Genomic DNA, 23,653 nt, shown 5'->3' on the forward strand with positions numbered 1-23,653 from the left:
TTTATTCCCTAATGGCTTTAGCTTCTCAGAAGTTCCAATCCTTGAGGTCTGCCTAGCCAAACAGACAGACCCAGTAATACACGTTGGCTCATTTACATATAAATAGAGAACACTGGCTCTGAGTGAAATCTGCAGCGGAGCCCACACAGATGATTGCAGTCGCAAGAACCAGGCTCTTCTACAGCCACGAGATGGGCACAGCCGTTGTGGTGCTTGTAAGGCACATTTTCAAAATCAAACCAGAGTCACGGTGCCTCTTGTGCCATTAAAAGCTGCTTCCAGCTTGAAGCAGCACAGGCAGTGCGCACCCCTGTTGATGGCCCAGATCCTGTGGTGGACATTGCACAGTGCCATGCCAGGAGCAGTTTATTCGTAGGACAAGCACTGTTGACTTTCCACAAAACGGTGCCCGATTTTACCACTCTGAGTGGGACAACAGGGTGAACTGACTCTCAATCAATATATTAACTTTGTGGGCTCGATTTAAGAGCTCAAATCACAAAAACTCAAAATGTGTCATTAAAAAAGTTCACTTAGCTCTGAAAAGCATTCGTTAGGGCATTTAAGCACTCACGTCCCTTCTTTTCTTGTTCTCCTACAGGGGAATCGGAGCTTAGGAAGACACCAGGGATTGTAGAGATTATTGCAACAGTTTATGAATCATGCGGTTTCGACATGTTTCCATTGCACTGTAATCCGTAATGTGTTTGTGCTGGTGTCAACCTAATATCATATCCTCTGTGTGTAGCTGCGTCGTCTTGTTATTGTGATGAAGATCAATTGATATGGTCTTCACACTCATTTGCGACTGTGTTCATGACGCGTTGTAAATCTATACTTGCTTACGATATCAATGTGTGTTTTTTTTTATTTTCAAATGTATGATAAATACGTGAAGTGTATTTGTACCTTCATACGATCACTTTATACTACGATACTACTACACAGAGCATATTAAATTAATGCAATGCTATTGTATAATCGTACACACTGTACGTTACCGTCTGTACCACTCAAACTGTTTGACCGAGGTCACGGGCAATCTGGATCTTTTTATTTGAGTGCTGTATATGCAGGAGTGCATATACAACCTTAGAGCAGCAATGCATTGTTTCTCCTGTGTATAATTGGGTTTTCCGCGATAGCTATCTTGACAGGACTGCCTTGTAAATGAGGTACTTGTACCTAACTGATAACATCGCATGTAATAAAGGCTTTGAGCTGAATGGAATTTACAGTTATGAGTTTTTTTTTAACTCTTCCCTCGTACAATTCCACGTCACGAACTTCCTTCAGATTTCCTCTGAGTTCCACGACAACAGAATCGAGGAGATGAGGGCATGTGGCTGCGTTTATTCCCTGGGCTGGACTCATTCAAGCAGCTTCAGGAGGGGACTGAGTGACTTTTAGCGGACCCAGAGGGTGCATTTCAGAGCACTGAGTGGGCATCACTGAAATTCCGGTTTCAAAACTCATTAGTAGCCCATGATTAAATACAATTCTCTAGTTGAGTCAGTTGATGTCCGCACCGGGGTCACCAAAGGTAAAAGTGCAGCCTTGGAAGTCCTTGCTCATGCCACTGCTGGTGGAAGGGCCGATATTAGAGGGAGCTTTAGATAACTCTCTACAAGGTCACTAATGATTACAGGTAAATAAAAAAAATCACGTTGCATTTTTCCACTTAACATGGCAATTTCCAGTTCTTCAAATACAACATTTCGATGTGTAATGCCTTGCAATGAATGTTGCTCTCAGGGCTTATACACCACGTGACCCTAGCGTGGACAAAGAAGCCTCCTGTCCCGTGATGTCACCTTCTATGACACGGGGTGGTACACTGCTCGCTGTGACAGGTCCTCTTGGCTTCACGCCTCATGACGTGAAGCCAAAAGCATATAACGGGCGATGAATGACATACACACATGCATTTAAAATAAATATAAATGTAGGTAAATGTGTAAACTGCTTCTATGAATGTCGAGCCGCCGCTGCCTTCCATACAATGGCACGTTTGACCGCGCCATCATCCAGGGTTAAATAAGACAGGATCGCCTTTCAGCGATGCCCTGATTTTGGCAAAGAATGTGATTGCTAGGCCACACAGCTGATAGACAAGTTTACCCGCTCTAACAAAGTGGTGGTTTGTGTTCCAGACCTTCACGGGTCGACACACCAAAGTCAAAATTATTTCATCCCGGTACAGCCATGCTGACGGAACGATCACTCGTTGTGTCTCAACCTGGGCTGGGATGAGATGGTTCCTACATCGTTATTTTCATTCTGCCCTAGACCGTGCGTGATGTGAGCTCAATTCAAGGCACAAGACGTACTGGCGCATTTAAAAACAGAAACAAATTAGTGCTCAGTTAAATTTTGATTTAAAGCTTTCGTGACTGCAGGGATTCATATTCTTGGTTCTTTCGGTAAAGTCACGTAGACCTAAAACACGGTAGGACCAACACCTCGGTCGTGGCAGATCACTGTTATAATTCAGTAGGCTCACATGACATTGACTTCTCAAAGACAGAGGTTCTTTGCAAGCCATCTGGCTACCATGAGAGATTCGTTCATGAGACTATCCACATATACAAACACAGAGACAATTTCAACCGAGAAGATGTATTCTGGCTTAGCAATCATTGGAAGGATTTGATAAACCATTTCGGGTCTTAATTGATTGTTCACGCTTAAGGTGGCTTTCAGACCGCATCCATTATTTTCGTCTCCCCACTCCTCTTTTCCGAACATAGATGGACTCGTCGATCTGAATAACTTCCAAATCGCTCTCCGTGGTGATAACGTTAAAAAAACGCCATTTTTTTCAAATTTTCTTGCTGTGGTTTTCACACCTGATGATGATTGCTTGTGTTGCCGTCGAAACGTCGTGAGAATTTTATTGTTTTATATTTTTATTATTTTATTGTTTCCCTTCTACGTGACTTTACCGAAAGAACCAAGAATATAGTGCTCAATTGCCCATGTAAGCCATTAATAAACTTATATGATCACAAAGACAACTCTATGGCTATGTTTCCATCTAAAATGCCAGCGCAAAAATAGTTAAGATAATCCATGCTGTGTGTTAACAATTGTTACGTGATTACTTTCATATTACCGTTGTTTGTGCACTACGTGATTTGCATTCGGTAGCGAATCAAAGTTTATAAATTACAATCTTGCTGCTCGCTAACAGCACCTGCCAAGGTCCGGTGTATTTTTTGAACATTCACACACAAACATACAAATGAATGCGAATTGAGATTTTTATTTCCACATTGCTTTCGCGACCTTTGCCGTTCATCTGCGGGATACATTCCAGCAGATACAGTAAACACCTTGCAATGTAGGCATAGCCAGTGGTGAGAAATAATAGCATCCAGCACATACGTTTTAATTCGTACGAACGACCTTGATTACGTGACCTTTGCTCCCTGCAGGGCTGTGGGTGAAGGTGAAATCACGGATCCTTAAACCTGCTCCTACACGTGCACACATCCCCGCACGCGTGCCTCGGCAAACAAAAAAAACCGCGTCTCCTAGAGACAATGCACGGAGCGATTTGTCGTATTTCCATTAGAGCAGAGCACGGGAAGAGGACGTAATTTCCCCCAAAGTTGCTTATTTTCATTAGCTTCTGTGTAATGTGTGCACCTACACAACACACCGAGGACTTCTAATGTTCCAACACTTGGATAAGAGAGGGCAAAGGGGAATATCCATCTGTGTTACACAATATGTGTTTATATAACCTAATACACGCGCACGTGTGTGTGTGTGTATGTTCATGCGTGCTTGCGTGTGAGTGAGGCTTTGGAGGAGTAGTGGGGAGCGGTGGTGTTGCGGGTAGCGCGCTGCGCTCCAAACACGAATACCTGGTGCGATGTGTAAACATCGCCACTGGGGAGACAAAGGCGGTCGGGCGTGGTGCTGGCCACCCACTCCCTCGTGTACCGTTCCGGCCTTCAAAGGTGCTCGCTAACAGCACTTGCCCCAACAGTCTGTTAAGGCTATCCGGGGGATCTTTGTCTTTGAAGGAGTAGGCGACCGGGCGTGCTGCGGTGCGGTGGCCACCCACGTGTGCCGTGACGACATTCGTAGGTGCTGCTCGCTAACAGCACCTGCCCCTTAAGTCTGTTATGGCTACACGGGGCAGTGGTGACTGAGCAAGAGAATAATTTTGTAATAATAAAGCAAAAGGTTCTGTTTAATTTTTACAAAGTATAATTTTTGTACGCGTTGTTTATTTTTATGCGCATGCTGTGAGATTTTGTGCACAATGGTTCTTAATGTTTACGTTCAGATTTTCCTTCCAACCGGACATTGTTTTGCAAGGGGGCCCTAATCTCTCTCCACACAAATGAAGTCATTCTTTCAATTCACACATGAGTATGGACACAATCCTTTTATAGAATTATATTCCAAAACACCTGACGGCATAGACAAACATAGCACATGAATAACAAAGAGAAGACATTCTGTTTTTTTTATTTAAAGCTTTCGTGACTGCAGTAATTCATATTCTTGGTTCTTTCGGTATTATTTTATTGTTTCCCTTCGACGTGATTTTACCGAAAGAACCAAGAATATGAATAAGAAGACATTCTGTAATGTAGAAAAGACTCGCGCATGACATTCACGTGGCCATGGCTATAGTCTGAATTTCACGAAGACACCATGCCGCCGAGCTATTTAGTTTTTTTAAAAAGCAGCAATGTGCACGCGTCCAGGCGGAATCGGTAGGCGATGCCGAGCATTCTGAGACATTTCAGCCCAGACTGTGGAATATCTTGGCATTCTCAATCTTAGAAAACAAAAATAATCACGCTGCCTTATCAGACAGTGACATCCAAAGAGGGCCATAGCAATTCTGCGACGCGACTGATCACACCGTGCCCTTGTTAAATCTGAATTAAAATCTTCAGGAGAACTAATTGTTTCCCTCAGGGCAAAGCAATCTTGAGGGAAGGATGAGGATTGGTTATTTCCAGCTAATTTTAAGTGTGGCCCGCAAGCTCCATTCAATACCCTGTTGTGTCTTCTTCCTTATCAACTAAATGCATGCTATGTAGATTAGCTGCTAATTAAGGTACTCAAGATAACACGCGGGGAACCCGTCAACTATTCTCATATTAGTTGGTTGCCCTGTAGTGATGACAACCCCTCACCGTGGTGGAAATGAAATGAAATTTGCACCACTGACTCAGAGCTGCCAACAGGTGTGAGTGAAGCCACGCTACTCATTTAAACAGATTGACCCATTTATTGTGGGACATGCAGTATTACAGCGGCTTCTGTTATCGAGGTTGGTAAATGTACAGATTCATCATGGGACCTCCTTTGCCAGTATTAAATTATGATAATAGGTTTTCCCTTTTCTAGCAATAAAACAGGTGTTACGATGTTAAAACACCAAACTGAAACCTTTGCAAGGAATCATGTATGCATTACCCACAGATACTTGTGGTAACATGCAAATAAAAAAAACATGCTCTGACAGTATGTGCAATGCAGACATGATTTCTTACAAAGGTTTCAGTTTGTTGTTTTACCATCTTAACACCTGTTTTATTGCCAGAAAGGGGAAAACCTATTATCGAAACTTACAGATTGATTCACATTTTAATGAAATGGCTAAAACACATAACCCCAGGGAATTCTGCCCCATTGATAATTGCTGCAGACAGGAAACTTTCATCAACAATATAGATGAATACAGTAGTGATATTCCAATCATTGTACTGCCTGGCCAGTTGAATCTAAATTGTCGTGTTATTTTTATGCAGACAGAGAACCGAACATTGGAAAATGTGTTATGCCTGCACAGCTATCGTCTTGGTTCTGAAAATAACATAAACTGTATAATAGGCATTAATTTAATATCACTTTTTGGTCTATCTTGCACTGAAACAAAATCACACTGCCATGCACAACCGTGCTAATCGCCACTCCGATGAGCACGGTTGGCTATGTACGGTGCGATAGAAGTTCAACATGCATACATATGTTTCCTCTCTGTAAATTTGACAAATAAGCGCTTTGAGATGGCCTAGGTTACAATGAGTACAACACCAAATTATTTAAAAGCTTTCGTGGTGTTTCAGTGAAGTAAATTGTGGCCAGCCACATCCCATTAAACCTAAAAACACCTAATCTGGATTTGAACACCTCACAGCCTGCATTCATCTAGAGTGGCTGAGGCTCAAATTCAGAATTCCTGGTGTGCTTGCCACATATCGTGACCCCATGAGATATTCAACTCCCTCAAGAACGGATCCCGTTACAGAATATATATTGTTTTGTACCCGAGGGGTTGTGCTGCGCGTGTAGCCATTTTGCGAACTCTCACGCGAGCCAGCCACTTTAAAATGACCCGGACACAGGCTCGCTCCTAGCAACCGACTCACAAATTCCAGCCTACATAGTTTAGATAACAGCCCAAAAAGTGTGCCATTATCTCAACACGCTTACGTGTGACGACCGGTTGCAAAAACTCAGTGTTGATGAACGTGTGAGCCCAATTGTCAGGCCCTGCGTAATGCCACCAAGGTTCGTGGCCGGCTGCCCGAAGGCACCGGTCTAATTCGATGCAGTTGCAGAAGAAGTTAATTTACGTTCACATCGTTCACATCGCGTTTGCTCTGCCCGGGGGGGGGGGGGGTAGCGAGTGTTTTAACAACGATTTATCTCGAAAAAGCAAATCCCGCACGTTCACCGCTGATTTATATTTCAATAGACTCACCCAGTCTCACTTTCCTTACACCCGCACTTGTTTTTCTTGCGTTCCTGTGTCTGTAACAGTGGATAATGTGCAGCTATGTCCCAGTCGCAGCATAGGCTACAGTTATAACCCTAGGGCCTGGACTACATTGCCTATAATTTACCCGTCAGTCTTGTAAAACGATGTAAGGTCAGCGTAGGACATAAAACATTTGCGTAAAAATTGTACTATATCACTACAGTATATCCCGACAGTCAGCCAGGCCTGAGGCATCCTTCTCACTCCATGGGATAAATAATTCCCTCTTCCTCCCTCACTAAAACCCAACATCTGAGATTGGCACCCAGGTACAGGATAATACGAGTACAGTACAGCTACGAGACCCTGATGTTTCTGATCATTAAAACGTCTTACAGCTCAAGCAAGCAACGGGGCAGTGTTCATATCTAATTAACGTCCTCAAGTCAGAGGGAGAAAAATTCCACATTGTCATCAGAGAAGTCAGTCTGTCCACAGGATAGCCACTTTTAATTTGCTAATAATTAAAGTGGTATTCACGGGTTCTCAACTGGTTGTTCATAAATAAATGAAGTAATTTAAAGTGATGCAATCATTTATCAGTGTGTGCGTTGTGCTTTGGCGCTAATATAAAAACAATTAAACGTATCATGTGATAAAATTTCAATTTACTATTTGTATCTAGATCATACGTCACGCTGAGATGATGCGATTTTAAAACATTTCAAACAAAACAGAATTAGTTTAAGTGAAATTTACGCCCACTGTTACGAATCTCTCATTTATTTGCAACGTGAAAAAATTACGAATAAGAGTAAAGTATAAAACCTCTTCATCTTACTTCAATCGCATATTTTTTCTCGCCATGAAAATAACACGATATTCATCTCTATTTTTGTGATGTAAAATCATCACTGATGGCATCATCGACGCAGGTGAAGACAGGTCAGGCCCCACAGGACGATGACACAAAACAGATGCTCAAGTTGAAACATTCACCCGAGTGCCGGGTGGTTGCATTGCGAGACATAACCACGGGGCTTTTAATTGCTGGTTCAGAAGCGCAATGGGTAAATAATTAATCTGTATCAATGGCAGCTCTCGTTAACGACAGAATGGGTTCTCACTGAAAGTGTCCGCCAAGCGGGCCCCTAAATCAATCAGCAAAGCGGCATCGTAGCAGCACTCCGTGAAGAGCCGTGCAGCGCTGTGAATTTACTGCATGGTCATTCACTCACTCGTTCATTTGACTGTTCATTCAGTTGTCATCAAATTTAGTTCTTTGTCCTGCCATCACAATATTGTGACGATGAAAATGATCAATTAGAGGATGCTGCGTGGCCTTCTGGTCAATGTACTTACCAAAAGGGATCATGAATGATCGATTTATATTGAATTTAAAGATCGGAGCCGTTCAAGTGTTGAAGGATCATTATCAAACATATGTCGGTGTCTCTGCTGGGATTTGGAAGAAAGCCCCTTTGCTGCTACAATATGTCGTTCACTCAATTAATGCAAGATTTATAACGCGCCGTATATACACGGGTGTTTACCCAAGAAAGTCTCAATGAGTCTCGAGACTCTTTTACAGGAGGGTACTGCTACGCTTTCACAGCAGGGGACAATGTTGCTGCTGCTGCGTGTAAACCCAGTTGAGTCATTTACAGGTACATTTTCAGCAATGAATAGGGATTTTTTTCTCCCTATGGCGAGAAACAGGAGAAGCTGGAGGAAACCCAATGCAGAACAGGGGGAGAACATACAAACTCCACACAGCATGCCCCCCTCCCCCTGTCAGAAATAGAACACGTGTTCTTCTTGCCGTGAGGCACAAGTGTTATAGCTGCACCACCCTACAGCCCGAATGAAAACAATCATATTAATATTATTACGTCCAGTCATATGCTGGTGAGATGACACCCGCCCAAATTGCCACCTTCACTCCTCATGCATTCAACCAGTAAAAGTATTTATCTGCTCACACACAAGCAACGGGGTAGCTGTCATATACAGCACTGTACACTGGCACCATTGAACTGTAGAAAGGAGAGACACTCAAAAGGATGAGCCCTTTACATTGCAGGTGAGTAAAGGTGAGGATTTGAAAGTTATTATCATCAAGGCATCTGCTGGTTTGAAGATAATGATATTCACACTGGATGGCTGGCGGGTAGCTGCACATATTCAGGAAAGGGACAGTTAAAGCTATCAGAGCTGCAACTGTAGATGAGGCAATCGTGACAAACACGCTCTCCGGTATAAATGGCTTTGCTGATTAATAATTGCTATCATCTGTTCGGGTCTCAGCAGGCTCCACGAGACGTCACAGGTGTTGGCGATTATGATCCGTGGGTAGGCTCCACGTGCACACGTATTGTCTTGGGTCTCTCGTTACCGGTCCCACAATTGGCCAGGATACTTGTTGCTTCACGAGCTTCCTTCGCACAAACATGCATGTTTACTTTACTGTAAACATGTCTACATGAATGTTTACTTTTAAATATGGATTTTGGAAGGGTCAACATTCGACAAAGCGGTGATGGGTTGCTGCTTCGGTTTCAGGAGACGTAAAGTCCAGCAGCTCGAATGAGCTCGTCTCGGTTAACGAGTGCAGATGATAATTGGGTGTAGAATTGGAATACATTTTGCTTCATCAAAGCGTTCTCCAGCCAGATTTACATAAAACCCAGTATGGTGGGTGCCCAGCATTGGTAGATTATCAAACGTTGCCTCTGCAGTACAACAACAGTGAGTCTACCTGCCGCATTGCCTCGGACAGGGAAAACAAGACGTGGGGTTTGCTGCCTCCTTCAACTGAATCCGTGAGCTTGCCACTGGTGTTCGTGGGCTACACCAGGGATTCCCAAATCTCACTCCTCGTGACCCAGAGTCCTTCCAGGGGTTCACAGCTCAAGGGCGCCTTGTACTGACCTAAACTGAAGAGGAGTGAACATTCTCAGCAATAAATGTGTCGTGGCATGGATGGGCTGCAAAAAATCTCGCTTGTAGCTCTCTGTCTGGGTGGCCAGTGCTGCCCTTTTCCCACCCCTGAAGCTGTAAAAGCCCTTCTGTTGAACGCAAGAAATTACTCAGCACGACCGTGGCTTTGGAATTGACCGATTCTAGCTATTTCTGTCCTGAGGCTAGCCAGTCGGTGCCATGGATTTCAGAGGCAATGCCAGCAATGTGTGTTCAAGAAAAAAACTATCGAGGCAATGTGCCAATTAGTGCTGTGCGTTTTAAGTCGACGCCACTAAACGAGTTACTAATTCAACCTGGAGTGACACGTTCGGGACGTCACATTACACGAGCAATATCAACGCCTGGAGGACAATGGATCATTGTGCTGCGCTGTTTCTCGACGACATCGCGGTGGAGGAATGAAGGTGACTGCAATACGATGTCATGTTAAGTCAGTCTTCGCTTTGGGATGAACACGGAATTAGTATTCTCATCATCATCATGATCCATGGGCAGATAGCCCCTAGGTGTCCAATGCACATTTCATCATTTGTCTCTACTTTCCTCTGTCTTTCTGGCATCAAATTATTATGTCAGCAAGCCATTCTCTGTTCGGTCTTCCTTTCTTTCCGATTCCTTACATTTTCCCGAAAAAAACACCTTTAATCTTCCTGTTGTTGCCCATCCTGCACACGTGTCCAAATAGTGCTGCCAGTTTCATACTCATCACTGTCTGCATCATCAGGTCTTCTTTTCTGTGCCAACATTGTCTTACTTCTACGCTGGCCACTCTTTGGGTCCTGAATGAGCACTCTCCGATTGTATGAACAACAAACGAGACCCTAAGAGTGCCACGTGTACGCGCGTCTTTCCTTCCGCTAAGTTGCTGTGGCTGACATGGGATTGGGGCTCGCTGCATGGGGTTCTTTGTATGAATGGATGGACTTTCCTTACCGTGCTGAGCTGTGACCTTGAGCTCCAGGCTGTGAAGGTGCTTATTGAAGCAGGTCTGAGTCATCGTCCGTCAAAACCTCGAAATGGACCTTGCCACGAGTTAGCAGCAGAGAACGATGACAGCTGAAGAGTTCATGGGGAGGGCAGCCCGAATACCCAGGTTTTATGAGCCGGGCATATCCCAAACTCCCACGCACAATGCAGTACTGCAACTGAAGTCACACAAAGGGAATGTTAACGTTCATTTTATTTACATCTGCAACGGTAATCTATAAGCCACTGAACGAAATTGATTATACACTTTCATATCCACATTGCACCAATGTTCAAGCACTCGGCTCATAATCAGAAGGTTAAAGTGTTCACTCAGACCGTCATCATCTCTGACGGTTGAAAAAAATCGTACCATATCGTGGTAACTTAACAGTGGTCATCCCCACGGTGAGAACGGACCCTGCAATGGACATTTGCGATTTTCCGCACTGGCTTATGGCCACCAAAAGGAAATGAATGCCACCGCATTGGCAGCTGCAGTAGATAACACCTCGACTTTGAATTGACCCACACACACACACGCCTTTGTCATTTAACAGAATCATTTAAATATGGTCCAAATAAGGTTTTGAAGCACTGACCAGCCTCCCATCTGTCTCACAAAACAATAAACAGATGCACGGGTCCTGCCCGGCAACTTTTCTATGCAAAATTAAATGACCCGGAATGTGCCAAATCCTGGCAGATCTTAAAAGCAAGAAGGGTTGAGCCTGACAAGTGCTCGGATTGGTGACCACCACGTGCAACATGTTTATATGTATCGTGTCATTATGGTTGGCAGCAGAGAGTGGTACCTTCATCCAGCAGTGCATTGCCAAAGAGCAGTGGATGTACTACAATGCAGTCAACCAAGCGAAGCCAAGACTAAGAATAATGTGGCAAACGAAGCCGCAAATCCAAGGCCTGGGGACACTGAGGCTGGAGGCGTGAGAAAATTAGCAACTGTGTATGCAGCCACTATTTTTTTATATATATTTACACATCCAGCGTGGCTAAATGAGATGGTTTAAGACTCAATGCACACTACAGTTCCTTCCTTAACTGTAACACAGTAAGCTTCCACGTGATTTGAGGAATGTGGAAAACCAGTGTACAATCCCCTCCACACTCACGGCTGGGTTTAAGGCTGCCCTTGGCTCGTTGGTTTTGCAAGAGGGGATATAAATGTGTGTACACTGTAGCCCTGTCCCCCACATCATCATCATCCTTGAATCACCCACACAGCCGAACATTCACTTTTCTGCTTTGCCTGCTCCAGCAAATTTCTACCATCTCAGCGTGGGCTCTGAAGCAGACGCATACGCTCCCGGGGTCTGTACATATTCTGTGCAGCCACGGCGTAAGAGTGCACCGTGGGGTATTATTTCCTCGCACGCACTCCTACAAAAGCAGAGTGCCACTTCGTAGCCTCGATGCCCTGTGGACGGATCGACGCTTTGGGAGTCGCCACAGACGAACGCGTGCGCGTTCCATCTTGCTGCAGCGCCACTCTGGTCTCGCGATTTGGATAAGCCCTTCGTAGGCCAGGCTCAACAAAGGTGCAACGCACAACACGGTTAGCACAACCGTAAGCCTTCAAGAGCAATGTATATCACAACGGTACTGCCGTGTGTGTAAAAATACTGAACGCGGTGTATATGATTATCCCCTAGGAATGAGTTTTTAAATGGCATTTTTATGGATTTTAAGATGTTTAGGCCGAATGTCTGATCTTATTCAGTATTTTCACGTCTTTGGATTTAAATGTAATTCATTTTAACAACAGCTTTCACTCGCAATGTGTTCAATGTAATTATTTTAAATTGAATGATTAGCAAATATTCATCCGACTTCAATTACCAGACACAGTCGATCAATGTGAGGAGTGGGGAGTGGTATCTTGACCGGGATTGCCCCCAACCCCACTTCACCAGCCCGTAGGATAAGTGTGGTCAAGTATGGTCCAACAACTCCATGACCAACGTGGCAAAGGGTTGCCACCTGTTTTGGTTTATCCCAGGGATAATCCAATTTTGTTGTAGCCGTACTGGACAATGCATACGTCTTCCCGGGATATGTTTTGTTGTGGAATAATACACCACTGAAGGCACATTGCACGTACAGTTCTCTCATGCTATGGTATTGTGAGATATTCTTCTTCCCATGATATGTCCTGATTTTCTGTCGCTCAGAGGTAGCAACCCTATCATAGCAGGGCGGTGGTGGTGCACGTCTGTAATCCATCACTGTGGAGGCAGCGAGGAGGGTTGGTGGACCAGACACACACACGCGCATTTCTTGTGGAACTCCTTTTTTCCGTGGGCGTCGAGATGCCATACTCTGGCTCACCAGACGGCGGTACGGTCAGTGGACTCATTGCCATCTGTGTGGTGATAGTGTTACCCCCTCGTGCATGTGGGTTTTCTCCGTCCGGGTGCTCCGATTTCCTACTGCGTGCATAATGAACACTTATTATTAATTGGCGGAAAATCTAAAAACAAACATCTAATGCAGGACCCTTCTGAAAGAAAGTCATATGGCGCAATGTGGCTTTCCTGGATAAATAAATAACGTATTACTTATCGGATTTATCTAGGAGAAATAGAGATTCTGATTATGAAGTAGTTAGTACGTACTATTAATTATTATCGTGGTTTGGGGAGGCCAGAGGCCTTCATTCAGCAGCGGATTGACGAGGCTGGAATTGTAAGTACACGGACCTCATTATGTCTGGTGATTCATCATGACTCACTCAAATCCCCATGGCCAGGTGGGTCAATGCAGAATAATTACGCTGGCAAATAGCCAATCTCTCCTCCACCCATCGCGTTTCAAGTACTGAAGTGAGGCACAGCACGGTCAGCCAAGAAGCGCCATCAAACTTCAAAGTCACATTTGACCAATGCAAGTGTAGTGTAATAGCGCCGGCTGGTGGACAGACAGCGCACACGCCGGTGAGCCTGAGCACGGTGTGTGTTGGCAGGGAGGAGGAACTCGGGTAAAGGTCACGGAGGACCCCATCTGGAGGCTCCTGGAACCTGCTGGCGGGTTCGAGAAGGGAGGCGTGGTCAGGGCGGAGCCAGGGCCGCGCTGGGAGCATAAAAGGAGCCGAGAGCGGGGGGCTCGAGGCTGCCGGTGCTGGGAGTGGACTCGTCTCGTTGTCTCGTCGTCGCTGAACGTCCCCGCTAGATGTTGCGCTACGAAGGAGACGAGTTGGCTATCTCAGCGCCGTCAGTGTTAGACGGCTAGTGTAGTGCACAGGCTGGGCTGAGCTACTGTGGAGAGTGTGTGGACGATACCGTGAAAGTTGTTAATAAAGAAAGTGCCTCCTTAGAAACTCTGTCTCTGAGTCGTTGACACTACACAAGCATATCGCATGAAAACTGTATCAACACGTATTTGTAGCCGGAGGGCAGCTAAAGTCTCCTCTGGTTAAGTTGGTTCACTGCATATTTAACCAAATCCATGCAGGCACGCCACTCGGGTGACATCTACTGGCGCAAAAAAGCTATCTCATGTTTATCTACATCATTAGACCTTTGCCAGTACCAAAATGTAATAATAGGGTTTTTCCCCTTTTTTCTGGCAACAAAACTGAAACCTTTTTTTACAAGGATTCATGTCTGCATTAACCACAAAACCTGCAGTCAAAATGCAAACAAAAACATACTATGATAATGATGGTGGACCAATCAGTTTCAAGGACAATGCATATATTATCATAGTATGTTTTTGTTTGCATTTTGACTGCAGGTATTGTGGTTAATGCAGACATGAATCCTTGTAAAAAAAAGGTTTCAGTTTTGTTGCCAGAAAAAAGGGGAAAAACCCGATTATTACTCTCTCATGTTGTTGTTGAACACATCGACCGTGTCCGGTCAAAATAAGTATTCCATTCGCAGCCCTGAGACATCGGTGGAAAATCCACATTCTAATGTTGATCTATGGAATTCACTTGACTGGCGCCGACTTCGCCCCACGGCAAGCTACACACTGTGCTGCCGTAATCACGTCTCGGAGTTGAGCTGTGGCTGGAAAAACTGGGACACTGGGCTCGAATACAGAGGGCGATGCTGTTCAGCGTACTTTGAAGTCCTCAAGTGTATTGCGTCTGTTTGAAAGAAACAGGAACTACCACCAGAAATGCTTTGGAGTGGGTTATTTTTTATTATTAATCTTAGAAAATGGCCTATAATTATGAATCTATGATCCTATATATTAATTATGAAAAATACGAATGTGTCTTGAAATACAAAGGCAAAGCAGTCATCGTGGAAGTCACGAAAGTGTTTTTTTCTCATTCTGAAAAACGTATAAAGTTACTATGTATATATACTGTTTGTAAGTATTTTATATATTAGTAATCACAGACAATTTCAAATGTGTAAGCCTGGAGAATACATACAGTACACAAAGTCACGTGACTCTCTGGAACTGTTTTATGGCCCTTTACCTCGACTAAGGGCAATGACTGGGTTTTTGTTATAAAATAGGAGAAATTACCAATTTGTATTGAGTTACTTTCCAGTTTGTAAAAAGGAATTACTTCTCCTTGGGGTAGGTTCGTGTTACTTGCACAGTTTTAACAATCTAATTAAATCTGTCTAATCATATGGAATTCACCGTGTATGACGTTCTTGTTCACTGCTTCCTAGGTATAATCATTATATAAAACCCATATTAAACATTTACTTTGTCCTGTTTGTGAGTAGGATGTAAGGTTTTTTTGGAAGAACGTATGAACTTTTCATCATCCCATTATTTGCAAAGTGATTTTTAAAGAGCGCCTATTTCAACAAAGAAGTGACTTGTAAACCCAGTACCATAGACCATTCGTGTTTTGGTAAATCCCTCAGGTAAAATGAGGCATGTACAAACAGCTGAATCCGAGCAATCTGCCAGCTCAGTGTTTTATATACTGAAGCAACCGGGCATGTAGTTACCCTCGATATATATGATAATCGTATATTTAAATCATGAACAGTTACCATCACCGGGTAAATATTGTTCATAAACCAGCCATTACTCTTAGGTTCTTTCGGTAAAGTCATGGCTAACATCAACCTCCCCTTCCACCCCACGTCAACAACCCACGCTGACAATCGTAGGGCGGTATGTTCAAACAAACCCCGTGACCAAATCGGCGTGGGGAAGCTTTCATCCCGCAGTGGATTGAGAAAGGGCTTCCAAAAACAAACATGGTAACATGCTCCTAAATATATATATACCGAATAGAGTGGAGTCATTTCAAAAAGCATTGGAAAGTACGAAACAGGGAATTGTTACTCATTTTGAGAGCTTAATCGATACATGTTTGGACATAATAGACTCCTTGGTATTATTGCATGTGAACAATATACTGCAATAGTTATTATCCAATTCAATCTTCTTCGGAAACTAGTTTAAAGTTGTGAATGTTGCACAGCCTTAATAGCATTGTGTTATGTATGGCTCTGGTAGTACAAAGAACAACCACATACACCTAAGTGGTGTACGTACTGTATTTATGTTGTAGTATATAGTGCCCTGATATGGCGCATGCAAAAAACTGTATCTTAGCATCAGAATTTTACGGCAGGGATATATTTTTCTCAATGATAATCTCTACTGTATGTTAAATAGGTCACAGCAGGCATTATCTATTCTGGTAATGCCCAGCACAATTAATTAGCAATGCACTGCGTAATTAGTCCTGTCTCCAGGATTCCAGATGGACTTGGTGATGTCCCTGAAGACACTTAATCACGTTACCCAGAAAACTAAAATAACACCCCTCCCCATAGTACTAAAACTAAACTGTGAAACTAAACATGTTTATTTTACCGGGTAAGGCCCACTGAGCTATATAGCTCTTTTTAAGAAGTAACCTGGCCACAAATGATAGCTAGCTGAACGAAGTGGCCTATCATGTGGACATTTATAGCAACTAAATAATGTAAATAAATTAAACGCATGTATCTAAATCTGGAGGGAAAAATCAGAGGACCCAGATAAAAAAATCTACGCGACCACGAGAAGAACACGCAAACTCCAAATATACAGCAGCAGGCGTCGGGATCAAACTCACGACCTCCTGCCTACCAGGCGAGGGAGTTGACTTACCACCACGGCACCCCATTTACTCATGCTACCATCTTACTGACAACATTAATGGAGAGAAAACATAAAATAACCAAGATGTTTGATTTTGAGTAACAGAATATGTTCAGGTCCTGTCATAGAATTATTTATACATATTTAAAACATCAGAATATCAGTTGCGTGCATTCATATTGGAACTATTTTAGATTTTCAATCAACGTTTTAATTTCTTTCCACAGATTCCAAATGGGTCAATCTTCATCACAGAGTACTTTTCAACTCCATATGGTAGAAGAATACGGTATTATATTAAACATATTGTGACAACATAGCTCATACACAACACATCGTGTACCAGCTATAAACCGGTAATACGATGGTGTGAACAGACAGGATCAATAGAGTAAGGATGAATACTCTCGATGGGTTCAGAACCTGATTCTATCGTGATGTCAGAGGGTTGAGGCAGAACAGCTGAGATCCTGGATTTCGATTCAAGCAGCCTCAGAGATTAAATAGGTTTTCATGTGTGTCTCAGACATAATTGACTGGATGAAATGTAATAATAAAAATATGGATTTATTTATTCTTTACTGGCCTATGTTAGCTCAGGGCTAAATGTCTAGGGGAAAAAAAGTTGAATGGAATACACATGGTGAATACCCAGACACAAAATAGTAAAACAACCTCGATACATCATGGTGATCCATCTCAGAGGTGAAGTGAGTCTGTTTTGTGTAAATGGCGTGGATACAAAACACATCTTTTGACATTCCAATATATTTAATGCAACAATAAATTAGCAACAATAAAATCAACATAATTCCCTAATCACTGCACCTGATATGAGTTAAGTGATGACGTCACCCTGCTGCTCTATATAAAACCGGGAGCAAGCGAGGGCTTTACCATTCTGGCGAATTGCCCGATGATGCTGGATGTATTTACCAGCGAAACGTCGTACTCAAACTGTAAATGTGGATTCACTCTTCAACACACCGGTGGGCTAAAGTAGTGAATTATTTGTCCTTTGTCAACGTGACACTTTTTTTGCTGATTGGCCGTGTCGGGTGGTGGAGGGTTACGACACATTTATAAATAAACGCGATCTAACCCAAAAAACCTTTATTATGAATAATTCCCTATCCCTCCACATTCGATTTTTCCTTTAATCCAGGCCGACGTAAGCATTCAAAAACCTTTACTTTAACTGTCGTGATGGATTGTAGGAAATAACAAAAGGGCCAATGGTCTGTTCATTCACCACGGAAAAAAACAACAGTAAGTCCAATGTTTTTCAGCAGCATTTGATGAAACGGGAAATCCTGCATTAGATTCTCATCAGCTTATCTGCAAATTTAAGTCCAACTCTAGGTCCATCAGCCTCTTGATCCAGAGAAGCCCATTGCTTCAGAAAGCTAATACTGTAGGTTCATTGACCCACATTTTCAGGATATACTGCTGATAAAACTCTAAAAATATCAACAGAATATGTTATTGCAATGCCATAGTTAGTCACAAGAAGTCTTTACGATTTAGGCAATTTGTACAAAAGCATTATCCACCAGGTATTTGGTTTATAACATGTGTACAGCGGTGTCACGTTATTCGTTCAGGAAGTATGTGCCCTCATTTTGATATTTTTACATGTGTCTTGATTTTATTGGGTAGGACTTCCTTCATTTAATGTATACTGCCAAGCATTGCGATGCCCTCTTTATTGGGGTGCGAGTTTTTACTAAAAAATAAATTGAATGATTGAGAATTTGTATCGTTAAGCATTAAATGCCCTCTCACCCACCAGTGCCACGTGAATGTAAAAACAGTCGGTTTAAACACCATGCCAATCACTTGCTGGGTTCACAGTAAATGCTATCGGCGCGAGGAATTGCATCAACGCTAAGTGCACCACTGATATTTACACACAGAGAAAAAACAACAACCCGCCACGTCTATGTTTTTGGCAACTCCCGTGGCAGAATAAAAGCCGTGCGCCTTTTGCGTAATGCAGTCACCAAAAAAAACATCAAAACCAAAGGGGGCTTCATTCACCTCGCGCTTACGTCACCTCCCCCCACCCTCCCCCCACCCTCCAACCACCCCCACCCTCCCCCCACCCTCCAACCACCCCCACCCTCCCCCCACCACCCCCACCCTCCAACCTCCCCCACCAGCGGGCACAGCGACGCGAGCCGAGCCAATCGCTCTGACGGACGGCGTCGGGGGCGACGTGAGGAGGGAGGGGGGGCGACGGGGGCGGGGGGGTGGGCGGGGCGAGGGCGCACCCGCGTGTGTGCAGTGGGGAATTCAATATCCCGCGCCGGTTCAGGCGCGTTGGGCCATTGTCGATTCCGAACTTTTTCGATTTCAGAATCGATTCTGGATCGATTTAGGAAACCAAAGAAATGTGCCAGGCTGGAGAATCGTGGAGGGGGGAGGTGGTGGTGCTGTGTGGGTGGTGCTGTGTGGGTGCTGCTCACACAACACGGTGCTGTGTGAGTGTCTGTGTGGGTGCTGTGTGAGTGTCTGTGTGGGTGCTAATCACACGAAACTCACACAACACGGTGCTGTGTGAGTGTCTGTGTGAGATGCTGCTCACACGAAACTCACACAACACGGAGCTGTGTGAGTGTCTGTGTGGGTGCTACTCACACGAAACTCACACAACACGGTGGTGTGTGAGTGTCTGTGTGGGTGCTGCTCACACGAAACTCACACAACACGGTGCTGTGTGAGTGTGTGGGTGCTGCTCACACGAATCACACAACACGGTGGTGTGTGAGTGTCTGTGTGGTTGCTGATCACACGAAACTCACACAACATCGGTTCCTCTCTGCGTTCACATTGAGATAGGGCACACATTTGCCGCCTTCATTCAAGTCAAATGTCTCCCCGTGTCAAATGGTCTGGTTTCCCCTGGTCATTGGTGGAAATTCCACATTCCTATGACTGCCAAGCAAGGAGGTGTCAGGCGCCATCCATGGGCAACCACTTTCCAAGTGGAGACAACACAAATCGAACTGAGAGCTCGTTACTAACACTAAAACTTTATGTAAACATTTAATATTAATATCGGTACGTATATGTTAGTGCATTAAAGATTGAAATGTAAAAGAAGTACAATATTGGTGCCTCATGAACTGACAAGACTCCCAACATATTCGTGGTTCTTTCGGTAAAGTCACGTAGAAGGGAAATAATAAATAAAAAATTATCACGACGTTTCGATTGCAACACAAGCAATCATCATCAGGTGATAATGATTGCTTGTGTTGACTTTACCGAAAGAACCAATAATATGAATCCCTGCAGTCACGAAAGCTTTAAATCGAAAATACTCCCAACATATTTGTCAGTAATTGTGCAGGAAAGTCTTGTGGAGCTAAAGCAATATAAACTATCAAGTAGACACAACTAAAAAATAACAATTCCGAGCATTCACGAAAATAAAGGTCGCGTTATCTCTCTACAGTCTACAGTGATCATAGCTGCCAACCCCTTATCAGTGCCCTGCCTTATTACAGCCAGATTTAGACCTTATTGGTCACCCCGTGCCCCTTATAAATCTCAACGTTAATCCTACAAAGCCCCATCACAAGGGAGAAACACAGACAAATAGACAAAACTAAATTTTCCCCGTATTAAAACGGCTGTGCGCCGCATGAACCTGAAAACTCAATTTCCATATTTTTTGCTGTCACTAAAGTTTTAAGTCAAAACTCAATTTCCCTGTACAAGAATACGGGGTAAACTGTACGAGTTGACAGGTACGAGTGAAGGTTATCTGTGACATGTTTAATACTGTCATAGGAGTGTAATATAAATTAATCGGCACGTAAAAACAATCGTTATCAGAGTATTTATGGGGGAGAAAATTTTTTTTAACTGAAGACTGTCAAACGAAATCAGGTGACACGTTTCCACCACCGTTGTCGATTCCGCAATAACTGTGCGGCGGAGTCGCTAGAATCGATTCGTCGAACCGTCACGAAGTGCTCGCACCGCGCATTTAACGCAGTGGGGGAATCGATAACAAGATACCGATTCGCGGATCGATCCCGGGGGATGCTGCCACTTCTACCGCGGTGCGGGCGGTCGCTGCTGCTGCTGCGAGGCTACCCGGCGAGGAGGCGAGTGGGGGGAGCAGAGGGGCCCCGTGACCCCGTGGTGGCGATTGTGGTGGTGGTGGTGGTTGTTGGTGGTTGTGATGGTGGTGATGATGTAGCGCTGATGAGGGTGGTGGTGGTGGTCGTGGCGTGCGGCCTGTTCGGACGAGGCCGCTCACGTGCGCGAGTCCCTCAGATAGGGTCACCAACCATCGTGGGGGTGGTGGTGTGGTGTGGTGATGTGGTGGTGAAGAGGTGATGTGGTGAAGAGGTGATGTGGTGGTGAAGAGGTGATGTGGTGGTGAAGAGGTGAAAGTCACAGAGTCACCCAAGATCATGCGGGTGGTGGTGGTGATTATTGTAATGGTGGTGGTGGTTGGTGATGGAGAAGAGGTGAAAGTCACAGAGTCACCCAAGATTATGCGGGTGATGGTGTGATTGTGGTGTGGTGGTGTGGTGGTGATGTGATCGTGAAGAGGTGAACGGCAACAGGGTCCCCCAACATCGCCCAGATGGTGGTGTGGTTATAGTGGCCGTAGTTATATTGTTCGGAGTGGTACCACCAGCGGTGCTGATAGTGTCGGAGATAGGGGTGGTGGTTATATTTCGATAAGTTATTTCATTAGTCGTGGTGGTGTCATCACTGAGGGTGGTGGTGGTGTCATCAGTGGTGATAGTGTCCGTGACGATGGTGTTAGTGGTGCCTGTTGATGGCCTTGGTGGTGGGCAGTGATGGTGTTGTCGATGGTGGTGTTGGCATCGGTGTTCATATGTCAGTGGAGGTGATGGTATCATGAGCAGTGTCAGTGATTGATGGTGAAGTCAACGTCAGTGGTGGTGATGGTATCATGAGCAGTGTCAGTGATTGATGGTGAAGTCATTGACAGTGGTGGTGATGGTATCATGAGCAGTGTCAGTGATTGATGGTGAAGTCATTGTCAGTAGAGGTGATGGTATCATGAGCAGTGTCAGTGATTGATGGTGAAGTCATTGTCAGTGGTGGTGATGGTATCATGAGCAGTGTCAGTGATTGATGGTGAAGTCATTGTCAGTGCTGGTGATGGTATCATGAGCAGTGTCAGTGATTGATGGTGAAGTCATTGTCAGTGCTGGTGATGGTATCATGAGCAGTGTCAGTGATTGATGGTGAAGTCATTGTCAGTGGTGGTGATGGTATCATGAGCAGTGTCAGTGATTGATGGTGAAGTCATTGACAGTGATGGTATCTTGAGCAGTGTCAGTGATTGATGGTGAAGTCATTGTCAGTGGTGGTGATGGTATCTTGAGCAGTGTCAGTGATTGATGTTGAAGTCATCGTCAGTGGTGGTGATGGTATCATGAGCAGTGTCAGTGATTGATGGAGAAGTCATCGACAGTGGTGGTGATGGTATCTTGAGCAGTGTCAGTGATTGATGGTGAAGTCATTGACAGTGGTGGTGATGGTATCTTGAGCAGTGTCAGTGATTGATGGTGAAGTCATGGTCAGTGGTGGTGATGGTGGTGTAAATCAGTGATGGTGGGAGGGATTTTTGGTGGAAGCGTCAATAATGGCGTCAGTGATGGTTGTGTGTTTGGTGGCGTCAGAGGTGTTTTTGCTGTATTTGGTGTGGACGTGAGTGGTTTAAGTACTGATATGTAAGTCGTTCCAGTAGTGTCAGTGATGTCGGGTATTGTTGGTGGTGGCAATCTGAGTTTCTGTACTTCTGACGTCAACGTTGTTGCTCTAGGAGGTGATAAGGGTGACATTGGGGTTAATGGTCATGTGGCTATGATCATCGGTATAGCCACTGATTATTTTTTCATATATAGAAGGACCACTGGAGTTGGCTGTGTTAGCCATTTATTTTATCTTTGGACTTTGGTTTGGTGATGCTTTTCGTGTCATTGATAATGGATTTCGTATTTAAAGTTATTGATTGTGACGAGGCATTCGGATAGGTGGACGTGCTCATTTATTTGGCGTTTGTTGTGATAGTATTGAAGTATTCTATTACTATACTATCACGTTTATTGTCATGGTTGGTTTTCTTTGTCAACACTGCTGCTCGCATTGCCTCACTGTTGGTGTTACTCATCGTGTTGGTGTTATTGTTTTCTTGTCATCTTGTTAATGACCACCTCGGGTTTTTTTACAATATATTAATTCATAGATAGTATACATCAATTCACATAAATAACGTGCTAAATGTCGATATGAGAACCGGGACACACCGTTAACACCAGCTTTGTGTGGCTGCTCGATTTTGGATTTGTTCCACCAGGTTAATTTCCAGTCACATGACCATGACGGCCTCGGTGGCCGTGAGATCCGTAGCTGAGGACGTTGTGAAGTCGGTGGAGGATCGGAGGGAGTATCGTGGCCTTGAGCTGAATAATGGCATGCGTGTTCTCCTCGTACGGGACCCAAGCACAGACAAGGCCTCGGCGGCACTGGATGTACACATCGGTGAGTTCCCCACGTGTCCGCTCAGATATTTACGTTTGCACGCAGTGCAAATATGGTGGAGTCTCAGTTTTTTTTGCCGACGATCGGTGTTGGTGACACTGTCCAGCTATTGACATGGATGTACAAATGAAAGCTGACTTTACCAGTTGCAGGCAACACTGGAAAACCATGACTGTCAACTTCACTCTCATTATCTTGCTCAGTCCCATGTTTTCCACCGACGGTCAACATCTCTCGTGTGCACTCGCAGTGTCTACGGCAAACTCTTCCGTCTCCATACTCACTTTTTCTCTCATGCGTTAATTATCAAGCACACTGTTTCACAGCGCACCTTTG

The 23,653-nt window shown here is 44.3% G+C and overlaps 1 protein-coding gene and 1 long non-coding RNA gene across 2 annotated transcripts in view; both read left to right on the plus strand.

Moving 5' to 3' along the window:
- The first annotated feature begins 11,532 nt into the window (after positions 1–11,532).
- LOC142924171 (uncharacterized) lies at positions 11,533–14,015 on the plus strand. Its single transcript, XR_012941352.1, has 2 exons — positions 11,533–12,243; positions 13,668–14,015. It is a non-coding gene; the product is annotated as an uncharacterized LOC142924171 (long non-coding RNA).
- A 6,767-nt stretch (positions 14,016–20,782) lies between these two features.
- IDE (insulin degrading enzyme) overlaps positions 20,783–23,653 on the plus strand; it is a 56,154-nt gene continuing 53,283 nt past the window's right edge. Inside the window, exons 1-2 of the mRNA XM_032950324.2 lie at positions 20,783–20,895; positions 23,133–23,317. Coding sequence (XP_032806215.1) covers positions 20,831–20,895; positions 23,133–23,317 — 250 coding nt within the window. The 5' untranslated portion in view covers positions 20,783–20,830. The remainder of the gene's footprint in view (positions 20,896–23,132; positions 23,318–23,653) is intronic.

The sequence above is a fragment of the Petromyzon marinus genome, chromosome 9, assembly GCF_048934315.1.
Source record: "Petromyzon marinus isolate PM22_M1 ecotype Great Lakes invasive population chromosome 9, UKy_Petmar_22M1.pri1.0, whole genome shotgun sequence".
Taxonomy (NCBI): Eukaryota; Metazoa; Chordata; class Hyperoartia; order Petromyzontiformes; family Petromyzontidae; genus Petromyzon; species Petromyzon marinus.